At 40.8% G+C, this 17,223-nt stretch overlaps 1 protein-coding gene across 3 annotated transcripts in view; it reads right to left on the bottom strand.

The window, feature by feature from the left end:
- LOC100701042 (protein sidekick-1) overlaps nucleotides 1–17,223 on the bottom strand; it is a 262,584-nt gene that overhangs the window by 98,626 nt on the left and 146,735 nt on the right. The window contains exon 6 of one of the 3 annotated variants that reach the window (XM_005460731.4): nucleotides 5,377–5,403. The exons of 1 other annotated variant lie outside the window; for it this stretch is intronic. In XM_005460731.4, coding sequence (XP_005460788.1) covers nucleotides 5,377–5,403 — 27 coding nt within the window. Of the gene's footprint in view, nucleotides 1–5,376; nucleotides 5,404–7,506; nucleotides 7,590–17,223 lie in introns of those variants that run through there. One more of the 3 variants, XM_019360120.2, reaches the window with a different exon arrangement.

Raw genomic sequence — 17,223 nt, forward strand, 5'->3', positions numbered from 1 at the left:
TCCTCATTTAGCAAATGAGAAACACCATGTGGCAGAGGCAGCGAAAGCAGGAGTGATGGAGGGAGGGCTCGCAGGACGGGTTGCCGCAGAATGGAGCAATATCAGAACAACAACTTGGGGCGAAAAAGCTTCATTATAGAAAGAGGAATGATAAAAAAGAAGAGCTGTTGATGCAAAAAAAGAAAGAAAAAGTGGTGACAGGGAGGGAAAAAAAAAACATAAATCTTGTGAGCTTCCTCCAAGTGTATGTGCACATGGTTCTGGGTATAATTTAGCACCAAAGAGGCATTGACGCATTGCAATGCTACAATGCTCTCGTCAGCGCAATCATTGCTGATTGACGGCAAAGTGCTGCTGAGGTGACACAGCTGTGCTAGGATTGGAAATGTGTGTGTCAGATGGAAGCAGAAAAAAATCCTAAATTAAATCAAGGATCGGAAAGATATATATATTCATATATATATATATATATATGTATAAAAAGAGGGCTAGTAAAAGGATCGGTGCGGCTTTAGGGCAAAAAAGAGATAGCGACTGATAAATAGAGAATGAACGAGACAGAGGGAGAGAGAGATGAAAAGCTATTCTATCCTCAGATTACAATGTAATCCCTCTTTGAATGGATTCCCTCAGATTACAGCTTGTTCTTCTATTAAATCTGTCAGTCACTGCAAACTCCCTACAGTGTCAGTGAGTCAGCCGGGATATATATATATATGTGTGTGTGTGTGTGTGTGTGTGTGTGTGTGTGTGTGTGTGTGCGTATTTGTGAGTATGATCTTTCTATGACTGGAGATCTGTGCGCTTTAAGCCTTTCAGACAAATCTCTGCAGAGACCTCGAGTGCAGGGAGGGATTGGTTGAGGACTGAGCACACACTCTTTACGTACACACACATGCAAAAATCCACACAGGAGGAGGCTGGTATTAGCTGGCTGTGTATTAATAGAGTTGTCAGATACGTGTCTGCATGGTTCACAGCCAACTAACACATATCACGCTGAGAGTACACACACAAGTGAGGCAAAAAAGTTTGAGAAAAATAGTGCGATGTTGAAAGAGGAAGCACGAATTTGGAGGGAGAAATGAAATGGAGGGACGGTGGAAATGAGAGGTTAAAAAAATAAAGAGCTTTTAAAATATTTTGTAGGATACACAGAGAGGAGAAGGTGATCATTTGCTGGTCTCCCTGGGGAATGCTGCGTGTGTGTGTGAGAGTGGGGTGAGTGTTTGTGCGTGTCACTGCGCTCATTAATGCTGCATGCTGACAGCTAAGTGTCATCATCTGACTACACTCGCCTTAGAATGCCAATAGAAAACCACAAGCCAAGACATGCCACACACACGCACGCACACTGTGCCACACCACACCAAGAGCTGGAGATCCAAGCCCCAAGGGGAGACAGACAAAGGATGGGATGCAGTGAGAGGACAGAGAAAGATGCCCGATTTTAAATATTCATCTCTTCCTTCAGCTGCCAAAGCTTCTATCTATCTTTGTCATCACTCCGTGCAAGTGATGAAAGCAGGAGATGGAAAGATGGGAGAGAAATGGAGGAGGTAGGTGAGGAAACAGGAAACACACAGTAGTAATGGTAAGGCGGGAGCAGGAGTTAGGCTCTGGGGAGTACTCAATAACCATTTGATTAATTTTTAGTATTTTTTTTTTAGCAGCTTGACAAAACCAAATATGACATAATGAGGTAACATTTCATCATCTCTATAGTGAAATAAGTATGCGTGCAACGGCTTCACGCCTGCAAACTTTTCTGAGCACACCGGGGGGAAAAGAAAGATGAGATTTTTTTTTTTTTTTCACCTGTTAAAATTATTAACCTTTGACAAAATGTTAATGACACACACACACCTGCACACAGTTACAACACTAAAAAGACAACGTGCACAAATGGAATTATACAAGTATGTGCTGATGAAGAAACAGTAGCATGAGTTTAGCAGAGAAAATGTTGCCAAAATGAAGCAAAGCCTGCGAGTCACAGTGCTGTGAAAAAGTATTTGCCCCCTTCCTGACACATCTATCACACTTATGTTTCAGATTATCAAACAAATTTTAATATTAGACAAAAAAAATAACCAGAGTAAAAACAAAAAGCTGTTTTTAAATGAAGATTTCATTTATTAAAAGAAAAAAGCTATCCAACCCCACCTAGCCCTGTATGAAAAAGTAATTGCCCCCATTGTTAAATCATGAATTTCATGATTAACTAGATTTGTTAAAAAAGCCGAGTTCAATTTCACTAGTCACACCCAGGCCTGATTACTGCTAGACCTGCAGAATCAAGACGGAACTTAAATAGAACCTGTCTGACAAAGTGAAGCACAAATTGGGAACTATCAGTCTAGAAACTGTTACAAAGTCATTTCTAAGGCTTAAGGGCTCCAGTGAACCACGGTGAGAGCCAATGGTGAACCAGTGTACCAATATAACTCCAAGAGCGCACCAGCAACTCAACCAGGAGGTCACTAAAAAACTCAGAACATTTTGTAAAAAACTGCAGGCCTCACTTGTCTCAGTTTAGGTCAGAGGTCTCGATTCAACAAAAGAAAGTGAGTGAGGAAAAATGGCATCAATGGGAGACTCAAGAAGAAAACCACTGTGGACCAAAATGAACACAAAGGCTCATCTGACTTTTGCCAGAAAAAACTCTTGATGATCTTCAAGACTTTTGGTAAAATATTCTGTGGACTGACGAGACAAACGCTGAACTTTTTCTGTGAATGAACAATGGGCTGTGAGGTCAGTTCCTTGATCATTAATATGCAAATTGTCATGACCATTGATCAACAACTACTGATCAAAGCCCACTGAACAAAGATCTTTCTGACCAATGGTCAAAATGTCTGACCATCGGTTCATGCCCTGATGCCCCCAGAACAATGACCCAAAACACTACAGCAAGCCCACACACGAAAGGCTCAAAACCAAAATAAAGGTTTTAGAGTCGCCTAGTCAAAGTCTGGCTCTAAATCAGATTGAGAAGAGTTTTTTTTAAAAACCTCTCCAATGTGGCTGAATTAACATAAATTCTGCAAACCAAATTCCTGTGAAAGACCCATTGCCAGATATTACAAACACTTGTTTGCAGTTCATGCGACCAAGGGTGGTGCAACCAGTTATTAGGCTTGAGAAGCAAATACTAAGCCAGATATGGTTTGGATAGGCTTTTTCCTTTAAAAAAATGAAAAAATTTAAAATTCTTTAATGATCTATAATGCATACATGTGACAAATGTTTAAAAAAAGACCCTTTAGAAAATCGGGAAGCTGGCAAATACTTTTTCACAGCACTGTATAATCAAATCAGTACACTTAAGCGCTGAGAGCTCTGCTCACAATCACCTGTTTTCTTCAACAGCATTTCAAAAGTACCACTTTCACTCCTGCAAACACCTGCAGCGGGTGAGTCAACGCTTTCCTCAGATTGGAAGTTACTGTCGTCACTACCACCTTCCCGCAGTGCTGAATGTGGCATCTCCTTGTGACCTTGACGTCAAATATCAATGACGCAGTCTATACTCACATTAAAAATAAAACTCCACCTCATATGATCTGGCTCACTAAACTTCCATTAAACAATACAAAGCCTTAGGAAAGCCATTTATAACTGTATATGCACCATACTGATAATGTCAGGCAGTTGCAGCAAATTGGCAGAAGTAATTCAATTACAAATGTAGTGAAGCTGAAGTTGTAGTCCTTCTTCAGCCTTGTTATGCATTTGAGAGTGGCACTAAAGATAGTGGTGGGGTGGATAAATAACATTGATAACGTGTTACTGGAGGCTAACAGGTGTTTCTCCTAATTTTTGCCACAAATTTTGGAGGAATAAGTCCAAATGAAGATTGTTTTAAAAACCGCACATCATATTTCTGCAGTGGAAACATTAAGGATAACGAGCCATATGTTGGGTTTGTTTAAAAACAACAAAATGGCATTACATCCAACTGAAAATCAGAGCAGGCACCCCGTTACAGGCAGACTTTATAGGCCTCTGCTAAATGTAAATGTTTTACTAACAGAGCCTAAGAGAACTGGGTTTTATTTTGGTTGCATGGTTTTAGTTCATTTATGATTTACTTCTTTTTTTAATGATTTTCTGGACTTCTTATTAAAGAAGAATGAGTTTGATATCACAATAAAAGAAAAATAACGTACTTAAACATAAGCTCCTTGATTAAAACTTGGCTCTATATCACTAACATGGTGGTGGCAGATTTTATTTTAAATGTTAACATTATTTTGTTGAATATTTAAGCATTTATATAAATTCAGCTATTACTAACATTTTACCACATTAAACAAAGTTGATTTCACCAGCTGTAATTTAAGAGAAAACTATTATTTCCTGAAACCTGAAAAAGTACATTTCAGGATAAAGGCACAAATTACTTCTATACCCCACCCTGCATTTCTTATTAAACTGGAGCAGTGCTATACAGGCAGCTGCACTAGTTATTATTTTCTACTTATTATTATTTTCTACGTATCAGACAAATGAGGGGAGTCATTTGTCTTCAGCATCTCAGCCCATAAAAAGCATAAAACACGCACATACATTAAGGGTTGGAAAAATGAAGTCGATGCATAAGTGCCCCAAAATCTGCATTTTATGTGAAGGCGACCAGATGGCGATAGCTATGGTTGCAAAAACACGCAGTGCTGTAGAAGTCTATGAGAAAACGGCTTTCTGACTTGACCTCTGTAAACATTTTTCTGTTGAAGAGGTCTCACTAGTTTAGGGTCACATAGAATCAAAAAGGAACAATAAGTGTGTTTTGAAAATCTTGGTCATGCTACGTATCAAAATATGAAACAATAGCTCACTGGCTAACAAACTGTTATTCATAAAGTAATTAGCCAATGAATGTGTGGTTTTTCTGAGCCACAGTGGAGAGTCTCCTCTCAAGGCTGATGTATGCTGCTCCAATCAGCTTCCAAAGAATTGCAAAGGATCTTTTAAGATTCCCACGTCCATTTAGCTGTTAGAAAGCTAATGCTAGCCCTGTGATAGCGCATATCTTAACTTGTTTCTGGTGTATGTCTTTACAGAATTTGGACATTTTTTTTAGTTTTGGTAGCAGAAAGAACAGTCAATCTCTATTAAAATTAACTGAGTTGATGACCTTGAAATTAAAAGATGTTGAGTTCTAAGTTTTGTAGCCATGAAGCAGAAAACAGTGAAGCTTTAGTGGGGAAACATCTCTTACAGTTTGTTCTTATCACTTCAGCCAGTGTGGCTTCAGTAAGCAGCTCTTAGCTCTCAACTTCTGGAGAGAGCAAAGGGTCAAGGCAACATTTGTCTCTGTTTAGACAGACAGAGCAAGGAAGATAATGCAAATGCAAATGGCTTCTTTACCTGGTGACCCGCGGTTTTTCTTGCCAACTGTCCGTCAGCCACAGAGAATGTGATGAAAAGAAGTTGGAGAAAAAGAGGGATAGGAAGTAAGAGAAATGGAAGACATATAATTTAGATTTCAAGTATTTACTCGGGGTGCAGCAAAAAAAGCAATTCACCAAATACACATTAAAAGAAGCAAAAGAAAATTCAAGCTTTCACAAGTCAGCAGAGTCTCAGCGATTTGGAGGCATACTGGATAAAGAGGCTCAAGATGAGGGAGGAGAAAAAACACACAAAGGAGGAAAAAACACATACACACTAAAGGCAAGAAACAGAGAAATGGATGACGAGGAGAAACAGACAGCAAGAAAGGGAAGGCTATGTTATCATGGAGTCCAGAGGAAGACAAGCTGTTTGCAGCCCATCCATCAACTGCCAGCTACCAAATTTTGTGTCTCTCATTCACTCTTTTCTTCTCCCCCTCTATCTTTCGCCTTCTGCCTTTCTCCCTCTATTTGTCATAAGTCTGGATGTAGCAGGAGTGTAAGCTGTGAGAAAATGATGGAATTGACATTCTACTGGCAGAAAATCTACATTCACTATTCATCTATCAATACACTACCCCTTCACGCTTCTATTCAGCCGCTCAGCCACTCACTCAACTTTACAATACTGGGAGTGTGTGAGTGTGGTGAAAAATGTATGTCAGAGGCTTAATTTAGATTCTGATGCAAAGTTCGCTCAGCCTATGCGATGGGTGAGCACACACACGCATACACAGTCCATAGCACAAGTGACAAAGAGTGAGCAAGCAGCTCATGAGGGGGGAAAAAAACGCAGCTCTAAAACAAACTGCGGGAAAAACTTTAGAAGGACAAACTGTTCAAAAGTTTTCAGCATTTCTTCTGGAAATAAAGATAAATCTGTGGTCGACTATCGCCAGGTATTAAATGTCAAAACTTGTTCCTATAAACTGAAATGCGTCCATAAGACAAATTTGCTTCTTTTTGGGCCTTTTTTAGTGGCACAATATCTTTTAAGACTGATGCTTGTTGTGATGACACTCTCCACCTCTTGTGACAGCTGTGTTCAGCAGGTATTGGAGAGGAGGCGTGCTTTGTCTGCAATCAGCAACACTGGAAACACCTGTCGAGCGGCTCTCTTTTCACCAGGCTAAATCACCATGGTAACTTATGCTCGCTCAACACATAACCTGGTTGGGACTAGGTTATGTTCCGAGTTTTAATCCCTGGTTCAGAATGAGATGTTTCGCTCGCGTTTCCTGAGACGGCTCGTAGTTGGCCACACTGAGGCGATTCCCATAGTCAGACACTCATCTCTGCTATCAAAGAACCAGGGACTATGTGAAGTAACCCAGTGTTTTGTCGAGCCAGCTAACACTGCACCTGTGATGAATTTCCTTCATCCTATACCCGTCTGCTTTGTGACATGAAATCAGGCGAAGGGCCAGAGAGGACTAAGGAGGGCTGGATACTCAAGGCTAGAATTTATTTGGTACAACTTAGTCTGATCAGTATGTAATTACTGGTGAGTGACAAACAGTGCTGCAGTCAGTGTTTATATAATGTTAATTCATTTTAGCACAGCTGATAAATTCCATAACGTCTTCTAATCATGGAGCTGCTCGTATAAACTGATCACATGTGACGTTGCTGTGTTTGCATTCTGTGCTCTGCGGTCACAGCTGACTGTTCAAAACTGTGGGCGTACTTTACTTCATTTAATGATAATGCAGCTAAATGCTATACACTAATTTAAAAAGTAGCGTCTTCTAAAGAGCACAACAGCACCAACCTAAAGAAACTTTAAGAAATACAATGTTCTAAAAATATGAAGCTGTGCAACATGTTAGTCTTAAAGTGTTGTGTAAAGTGTTATTAAAGCATCTGCTCGATCAGGAGTGTTCAATGCCTCACATCTCTGATGCTCATAGTTTACCAAAATAAAGATGTCTCAACCTTAGTCAAGGTAATGCTCAGGCTTTCACTAAGTTTGTTGTGAAAAGGCTCAGTGGTACAAAATGCTAATAACAACAACAGATGATGTGGGTAGCTGTGACCTGCAGACCTAACCTGCCCCCTAACAGGTTGCTTTCCAGATTAGAGATCTAAATCACCGCCTACTGACCAGTCAATTCTATGGAAAACAGCAACACCATTCCCGAAAGATCCTCAGACCTCAGCATGCAGGCAGTATGTCATGGTCCGTGGCCCGGTGTCCAAGGAGCTGATGGGATGCCCACGCCCACGGGTGTGGCTGTCAACTCCACACCTGCATCCCATCCCAGGCGATCATCAGGTGGACTATTTAATCCAGCTCAGCCAGCGGCTCCATGCCAGACTGTTAGTCGCCTCTCAGCGGTAACGTGCACCCACGTGAAGGAGGTTGTGAAATTCTCTTTTGCTGGAACAAACGCTAATCCTTTCCTTGTGCGCTCAGGTAACAGCTCGGTGTGTTTTGAGCCCTCTCCTGCCTGTCTTCCTGCCCGCCTGGAGTTTGGATCACTACCGATACTCATCTCCTCTATTTTCCTGGAGCTCCCCCGCGGACCCTCACCCCTCCCTCCGGTTCCCACGGCCTCGTCTTGACCGTAAGATTAATACTCTACCCCACGTATGCTGTTATTTCCGCGTTCCCCGGTAACTCTCTTCCTCTTTCTGTTGCAGCCTCCCACAGTCCCGATTACGGCGTTCCTGAGTTATTTATCTCCCGGTCCCTTGGTTTTCTAGTTACTCAGCGTGTTTTCCTTTGACCCTTCCGGGACACCCTTAGTTAAAATAAAGTTTATTTTGCGTGCACCTTGGCGTGTTGTCTCTGCTTCTGGGTCCAGCTTGTGTGCTGAACTATGGTTCTTGACACTAAAAGCATCTGATGTCTTCTGTTTTCCCTGATGATCACAAAGTATATGTGTAAATTATTATTTGATGTCCTGCTGGATGCAAACAATTTTAAACAATTTCATTGTTCTAAGCGTCAATATGATGATTGTACAACAGAGCACCTATTTATACTCATGAACCTTGCATGAAATTTGCATTAAGGCTATGTTTGAATTCTGTTTCTATATTTATTCTTTACTTGCTCTCAGAGCTTTAACAAACACTGTGTCCACAGCTGAAAGAATAAAAACAAAAATTATTTTATGCACATCTACATATTAATTTAATGGAATAATAATTATAATCCATTAGAGCCTCCCCGACCTTAATGACAGAGCACAGATACTCTGTTAACGTATGCAGTCTGTATTTTTTGCCAATTTTCCCCACGTCACTGCTTTGTTGGCAGCAGCTGTGTTGGTTTCAGTATGTGTGTAATCTCTTTATATTTTTTCTAATATTATAGTTTTATCTTTCTTTGTAAAATCAGACGCACTGCTGCCAGTAGACTAATTCATGTTTGTGGGTGGTCAGAAGCTTAACGCTACCTCTTTTACGTGAACGTGTCTGTAGCCAGATTGATAAACCATGGGTTTACTTATCGAGTTGATAACTATGTTTGTCTCACCGCTTAGCCTGATTGCCAGTGTGCCGGTAAGTGATGCCAGATAATGAAAAGATATCCTTGAGATGTTGAACTTTCTTCTTAGTGCACAGCTCTGATCAGTGCAGATGACATTTTTAGTACTAGCACTTTACTGTGCAGCCTAGACCTTCACGAGTAAAAGCCACTAAGTGTCCTTTATCACATCACCGGTGCAACAGGCCTAACTATGTAGAAAAAATAAAGGTTAACCTGCTCGTATCCACTGCTAGTATATGCAAAAAAAACACAGCACACTTGCTAGGATGATAAAAAGTTTTAAGAACAAGCTAAATCAAAGTAGTGCTATTTGCCACATATCTGCAAATCTGGTCTATCTTTGGGAAGTTATGCTACAGTCACATTAGGGGAAACGATGGTCGGAGACCACAGCACAACCAAAATTATTGCAACAGTGTGCATTGAACTTGCAAGCTTGTAGTCTTTGAAATGGCTGCTTGAAAAACAGGGACCAGGTCTGTGACCACTTGCAGTCAGTAGCTGACTTCAAAGTGAATTTGGTGCATCGAGACAGCAATAAAACAACAATAAGAAGGAGTCATCTTGCTATTAGTTTGTGACTAAATCGGGTCGCGTTGGCAATTACATGCAACTGCAAAAATCACAAGTCCAGTGAGACGTGTTGCAAGTCGGTTGCCATCTATATACATAGATATTCACGTTAACTACTAATATTCAGAGTCCAGACAGGCAGTTGGGGGTGGTTCATGATTAAAATTTCAGTGCAATCACTGAGGAAACAATAATTTTTCCTACTCGCAAGGAAGCTGCTATCCTGTTTTTACCCTAGTGTGAGCGAGGCATTAGCTACAGGCTGTGTGAGCAATCACCTCTCTCTGTAGTAGGACATCTGCAGGCATGTCTCAGTTAATGAAGGCTCTCTGTCTAAACAGAACTGAGCTTCATTAATGTGATTAGTAACGCCTGTATTTAACTAGTATTCAGTGTCAAAATGGCTGCTTTGAAATGGATCTATCTATAAACTACATATGCCATAATACCAAAAGAAAAGTTCACCTATAAGCAGTTTTAAACAAAGCTGAAAGTTTGTGAGGACATGGTTTAGTAATGCTGTTTTAGATAAATTGCAAGGTGTACAATTTAAATTGCACACAGAGCATATATCATGTTTTCTGGTACAGAATTTTTTCTTAAGATTTGTACTGAAACTCAGGTATTACATCGGCAGTCCTTTTAAAACAGAGAAAAAGGACAAAATGTTCTACACTATTCCTAACACACTCAAACATGGCTTTTTAAGTGGAGAACAGTTTGTGCTGTCAAGTAGCAGTATTACTAAATCTATTATTTTGGAGAGTCTAACGGGGTGACAGCACACACATGCGGGCTTGCACAAACATGGCACACACACACAAACGCAAACAGACACACAGACAAACAGGAACATGCAGGATTTGGTCTGAGGGCACACACTCCTGCATGTGTATTCAAATGATGTGTCATTCTGAGTCATCTTCAGTTTCCAACAGGAACACAGAAACAATGAGGACATCAGGGGACAACAGACGGAGAGGAAGACCAAAAGAGTGTGTGTGTGTTCACAACACAACAAAGCATCTGACGTTCACAGCGCTGGATACACCGAACACATTTTTTTTCCCCGCTGCTTTCCCAATCTCTCTTTTTGTTTCAGAACCCTGTGAAATGCCTTGGATCATTCGTTGTCTTAATCAATGTGCATTGCACAACTGAGATAATTACTGTAGCACAGGTGGCTCCTGTCATTTTCTGCCTTTATATCCAACATCAGTATCATGGTTGATATTAATCTTATTAAAACAGTTTGAGGTCATGTGAAAATATTAGTTTGTGCCTAAGTACGCCTCAACCTTGGAGAGGATTTGTATTCATAAATTCACTGTTGTGTGTTCGCCTGCCTGAAGGACCCATAAACAAGCGGAGGTCACCGTGTCCTCTGTGAGTGCTAGCAAATTGTGCACATGGATGCCGCTGCACACGAGGGTGTCTACAGTATGGGTTTGTGTACAAGAGGTAATAATTACAGTATCTGCTTGCTGTGCCTGCTATTCAGTACAACAATCCTGTGTGCTTGGTATGTGTGTAATGTGTCACTGTTTTAGCTTTCCGGCTGACCTGGTGTGCTGGTACTGAACCTTCAGTCCCAAGCTCAGGGTCACCTATTTGCTGCAACACCCCGAAACCCTCCATGACTCACCCCAACCTCTCATAACCCTTTAACACATAAAATGCCCCAGTGGGCCTTTCTTCTTTCCCTCCATCTACATACAACAAGACAACCCTTGCCCCTCGGTGACAATCTATTCCCCGGCTCAGCCTCGCTTTGTTCCCCCCCGCATCCACCCACATCGACATCCACTGTCACATTTCCCCAAGCAAAAGAATACTTTTTTAGCAGCGCATTTGGGTCTTTTCTTTCCCTCCCCTGGCTGCTTAAAAACCCAAAGTTCAACCTCAAAAACCCTTACCATTCCAATTTACCCTGTCAATCTCACTCCCTTTTCTCTCTGTTCCTTCTTCCTGCTCTGAAACACACACGTGCTAACACACATATGTGCACAGCCACAAACGCACACCTATTTGAAATTCATATCAGCAGCGATACAAATGCAACACTCCAACTTCCAATGCTGATACATTTACAGGGAGAAGCACAGGGACCCGTGGACCCGTCTCGACACACAAACACGTGTGCGCACACGCATGTAAAATAATAAGCTTGCTGGAGCGCTGACCTCAGACCTCAGGGCAATTCCTGATGGACCCAGATGTTAAAATATGCTTTCTTTTCTGAGTTGTGCGTCTGTCTCTGAAAATCTAAGAAGAATTTGTGGAGACCTATCATTGATACACAGCATGTAAACAGCCGTGAGCAGCTTTACATAACAAAGTTTGGTTTTCATACAACCTTTACTCTTTTTATTTGAGCAAAATCCTGTCACTGGATCCGATTCTCCTTCCCTCTATAAATGTGGACTCTGGCAAGGTTACATCTTCCTGCTGTCTGCCTGTCTGTACCAAACACTAGCACCAGTTGACCTTTCCAATTTACCATGTCAGTCATGCCCGAACACACACCCACACACACAGCCCAGTCTCTCATACACGTTCAGGTAAAAGTTGGTGTCAATCACCCTTGCGTGGAATCCCAAATGTCACAAGGTTTTGACATTCACTTTGTCGACAGTCTGAAAAGAAAAGAAGGGTTTGCTTATCCGTCTGTACAACCACTTTTTTCATTTAATGACAAATTAATTTCCACTCCTCGCTGTTCCCATTTCATGAGACTTTTCAGGTTTCTTCGTGCCCAAACAGATGTCTGCACTCAAATGTGCACTTGAGATAAAAACCCAACAAACCCTCGTTAAACATTACCTCTTATCGCCTCAAAAGGCGCGGAAATGAATGAAAATGTGCCAATGAAACTGATAAACAAACATCCAACCAGAAAAATAAAGTGATAACAAGAAAAATGTAAAACAGAAAACAAAACATGTAGCATATAATGAAAAGGGGAGATAGATGTGGCTTCATATTGTGAGCTTAATGATAGCATAACAAACAGATTCATAGAGGAGTGCTTGCTTCTGCAAGTTTTCTCCTCTGACAGGAGAGAATAAAACATGGGGCCTCTGATCCCGTGAGAGAAAAGGAAGAATATTAAAAGACAAGTGAGAGATGAAAGGCGAGTGGTCGGATAGGGCAAAAGTTGACGTGAAAAGTTGTTGCTGTAATACGGCACAGCTTTGTGTTCTCCTGTCCTGTGCCAACCACCCTAGGGCGAGATGGAGAAGGGATCACAGGAGAGACAAACAAGAAATGCCTTGCTACTAAATCAGGTTGTTTCCCCCTTCTTTTCTTCATCCAGAAAGCTGCAGGGTGACCTGCTATCTCACACTCCTTCATTGTCACCGCATCTTTGTCTTTATCCACCCTTCTCCCATTGCCTTTCTGTCACACAGAGTTGGGGAACTGTGTCTAAGAGGCCCTTGGCATAAGTAAATAAGGTTCATATCCAAGAGGATACTATTCCAGCTTACCATTCACTACTCTGTGTGCAACATCTGCTTGTGATATAGCCCATTCATTTACAATACTCCAGTGAGTGAGGGGACGTGGCCTTGAGGAAAAGAGGACAGATCGGCGGAGGGGAACATGTACTGGCATTTCCTTGAGTACTCCCTTAAAGCTAAAACACTTGCAGCAGAATAAAAATATAAAATTCCCACTTTGGATTGTCCCAAAGGTGTTAAAGTCCAAAATGAAAATCACTGGTTGGTAGTCAAAACAGTTGTACCTACATACTGTGAGAGATGCCCACTGACAGTTGTTATAGAGCACCAACAGGGTGTAAGGGCTCCTTCACTGCTGGTTTCCTGACCTGTTACTGCTTAGGCCAAATACACTTTATTGTTAGCGTTTTATGATTCACCAGACATCCAAGTCATCAAAGGACATGCCTATAAGCCTATATCATAGAGCCTGACACACAGCACACCTTCATTAGAGCCATTCTGCATGAAGTGCCTTGATGGCAAAGTCTAAATACATCTTTAATAGTTTTTTACTTGTATTCCATTCACGTAGAGTCCTTACAGTGACAGTTTCATCCAATTTAGTTCAGAGGCATGAATCAAATAACCACAATCCCATCAGATATCAGAATTCACACAGCACCACAGGTACATACAGATTAATATCTGAGTATGAATATGCAGAATTAATAGGCAAAGGATGAGGTTTTTGGTACCGACAGCTTTCTGGGGTGGTTTTTACATATTAGACATATTAGGCTGGCCTGTAGGGTTTGCCAGTCTTAATTGTGCTCATAGATTAGTCCAATGCAATCAGACTTCTTCAGAAAAATAAAGACTGATTAATTTAAGCCAATAAAATTACTTTAACCCCCAAAATTACTTTTAAGCCTCAAGGAGGTGACTAGCAGTGATGTGGTGACCAGAGACCCTAAAAGCCAATGAAATTTAAGGGATGACAGGCTAAATAACTATTGGCATCATGAGTTAGTTTAAATTAAAAAACAAAACAACAATGGAAGGGTACCACTAATCTGCATATAGGGAGTTGTTAAATATATTCGGAGTTAGCTAAGCAACCAGAGACTGAAATGTCCCCTGGAGCAACCATTAGCTTTATAAGGGGATATTAGTTAATTCAATTTTATTTACATAACATGAATTCACAACAACAGTTGGTTCAAGGCACTTTATATTGTAAGACCCTGCGGTATTAGAAGAAACCCCAACAACCACACAACCCCTGATGAGCAAGCACTTGGCGACAGCGGGAAGGAAAAACTCCCTCTAAACACAAAGAAACCTCAGGCAGGACCAGGGTCAGGGAGGGGCAGAGAAGGGGTTGAGGGGAAAGAGAAGCGAGCAGAGATATCACCATAACAATCAGTAACACCTCCTTTGGGTGGTGGCACTCATAAACAAAAGAAGAAAAAAATGTAGGTCAAAATTTTGTTGTTTGCTAACATTGTTTTGTTAGACCATACCATCTAAAAAAAAACAGTGGCCAATACGTGAAACAAGAAGAGTTGGGCTAGATATGTTTTCCTGTATCTGCACCAAGAGATCTGAATTATTGGGTGCTGTCTCCAGAAGCTAAGTTGCATGCTGACTGGTGAGGGGGAAATAAATTGCTAAAGAAGCTAAGAAGCTCAATGTCTGTATTGAAATCGTGAGAAAGTTTTTCATAACGGCAGTAATTTACAGTGTCTCCCTGAAAATAATTTCAGGATAACAATAAGGATTACTAAAAGATAAAGACGGTTACTACCAATCATACTTTGGACAACTGAATAATAGTGAAGGCAACTTACTGAGCAATAGTTATAGCAGTCACATTATGCAGGCCCCTGAGTAGCAGATCATAAATTCTCAAGTTTGCTTGCAATTTTCTACTGCAATCCACATGAAAAAGTGAAAGAAAGCTGTGGGGAGTCATTAAATTTAGATGATATGAGAATAAAACAAACATCATCAGTAATGTGTGTTCTGGCTATTAGTTTGTAAAATGCCAGAAAATACTACAAAATGTCGATTAATGTTCTCCAGACCCCAAGGTTACCATTAAAAACGTCTTTTTTTTCTTCAAAACCTCCAAACGGTCATTTTTGAGTGATTCAGCCAGAAAAAAAGAGCAAATGCATTCGAGAAGCTATTTTTTTCATACCAATTAAATCTTCAAGCACAAGAAACAGAAGAGATACAATAATTATCACTGAGTGTCTCACCTGCAAATGTTGCCTGCTTTCCTAAGTGTACTGTGCACCTCATTCGGCTGTACCTCTTATGAAAATGCAAACGAAGACACATTAAACTGTTCTGCTTGTCGGCCTCTTGCAGCAACAAAGAAAAGTGGAGCTTATTTTTTATAGGAGACCGACTCTGTGCCTGCATGTATAGCACAGGATTGTGTGCCTCTGTCGTCATGTCTCGGTATATATATAAAACTATCCCTCAAAGGGCCAAGAACAGTTAGGGTCTATGTCTGATTAATGGTTTAATTGATTAAGTGGCTCAGAGATTGATTGGTTGGGCCTGGCTATAACAGCTTCATTAGAACAGTGATAGATCAGTGCGATCTGGCTGCAGCTGTTCCGCCTGGCTCCGGACAGCTCGGCCTGGTAATGGACATCATCTGTCTGTCTCTGCACCACAATATGTCCGCATGCACACACAGTCTGTGACTGTGTATGTGTGTAGTACATGTGAAGGCTGCACACATCTCCCCTTTTCTTCAATCACTCCAAACAACCAGACAGGGGAGGAGGGAGTGGCGGGGAGGTAAGGCGGGATGAGGAGGAAGGAGGGGAAGGGCGGAAACTATTTTTGGATTAAAGGCCCTGTTGATCTATTCCTGTTTTCAGCATCCCCTCTCAATCTTCAACTTTTACACTCTGCCTCTCTTTCTTCCTTCCTATCCATCTGTATCGTCCTCAAAGCTTTACTAGTTTTGCACTTGCTCGTTGCGCGCCTTTCTCTCTCTGGTACACAATCCTTTTCTGTCCTCGTGTCTTCTCTGTTCAGTCTCATCTCACTTCTCTTTATCTCTCCTTCGTTCACTAATTCTTTGCAAGTACCCTGTTCGCTCAGAAACTGAGATAAAAACACTGTTAAGTCTACACTTTTCACACAAACAGGCACGCACACTCGTGGTGTGTGAATTAGTAAATAGATGTGAAGGGTGGCGGTACTTCAGTGAGGATTTAACGAATGCAGACGACACTTAAAAAGCACCGCCCGCACATTCAAATCACAGTGTCAGCTGAACACATGGTAGCTAATGAACAAATGAGGTAATTGATGTGACTTTAGGTATTTGTACATGCGAATTTGTCCACTGTATAACCATAAAACTCTACAGAGTCCGTCACTGACAAAGCTGCATGATGTCTTTAGAATATTTAAGGTCAGCTTAAGCTCCATCTTGTGATGGTCACACAGACTCAACCACCAGCTCTAGAAAAATGAAGTAATTTAATCTGTTTGGTCAACAGCTGCTTCCAAACTAAAGAACGAGCTGGCAAATCATCAAAACTGTTTCTCTGTACACTCTTAAAGTTACTCACTGTTGAAAGCAAATACTGTGGGTTCTAGAAAGTAACACTACAACTACTTAACTTCAGTATATTGTCAGGTTCAAATGTTTTTAGACAGAAACACAGTTTTTGTCATTTTGCCTCTGTACACATCGCAGTGAATTTTAAATAAACCAATCAATATGTGATGAAAATGCAGACTTTCAGCATTAATTCAAGGTGCTGACTTAAAGTTCAACACATCTACAGAGCCTTTATTTAATCAACTTCTTAAAGAATGAGGAAACCTACTCACAAATAACTGCTTGTTATTCAGATGTGACCATTTGTATAAAAATGACTATAATCCTGAAACTGTAAATGTTTCAAATATTTAACAAATGTGGCAGTTTCACGGGGCAGACGGTCCAACAAATATATCTTAGACCGTCAACAGTAACTCAGGAATAAAGACTAGAAACAAGAACTAGCATTTGACATATGGAAGGACACTTTCAAAGCAAGTTCAAATTAAGTTCAAGCTGGTCACTATATTTAAAGTTAACTTTAAAACTAACCAATCAGTGCATTGCCTCTCTTAATGAAGGTGGAACGTTTGCTGATATAAAAATCCTGATGCAAACAGCTGGAATTACAAGCGGTAGCAATTAGCCTGGCTTTTACAAACACTATTTTATTCTATGCTGTCAAATTAAAGATCATGTTGCACATTACGATTAGTTGGAGAGATGTGT

The sequence above is a fragment of the Oreochromis niloticus genome, linkage group LG6 (genome assembly GCF_001858045.2).
Source record: "Oreochromis niloticus isolate F11D_XX linkage group LG6, O_niloticus_UMD_NMBU, whole genome shotgun sequence".
Lineage (NCBI taxonomy): Eukaryota > Metazoa > Chordata > Actinopteri > Cichliformes > Cichlidae > Oreochromis > Oreochromis niloticus.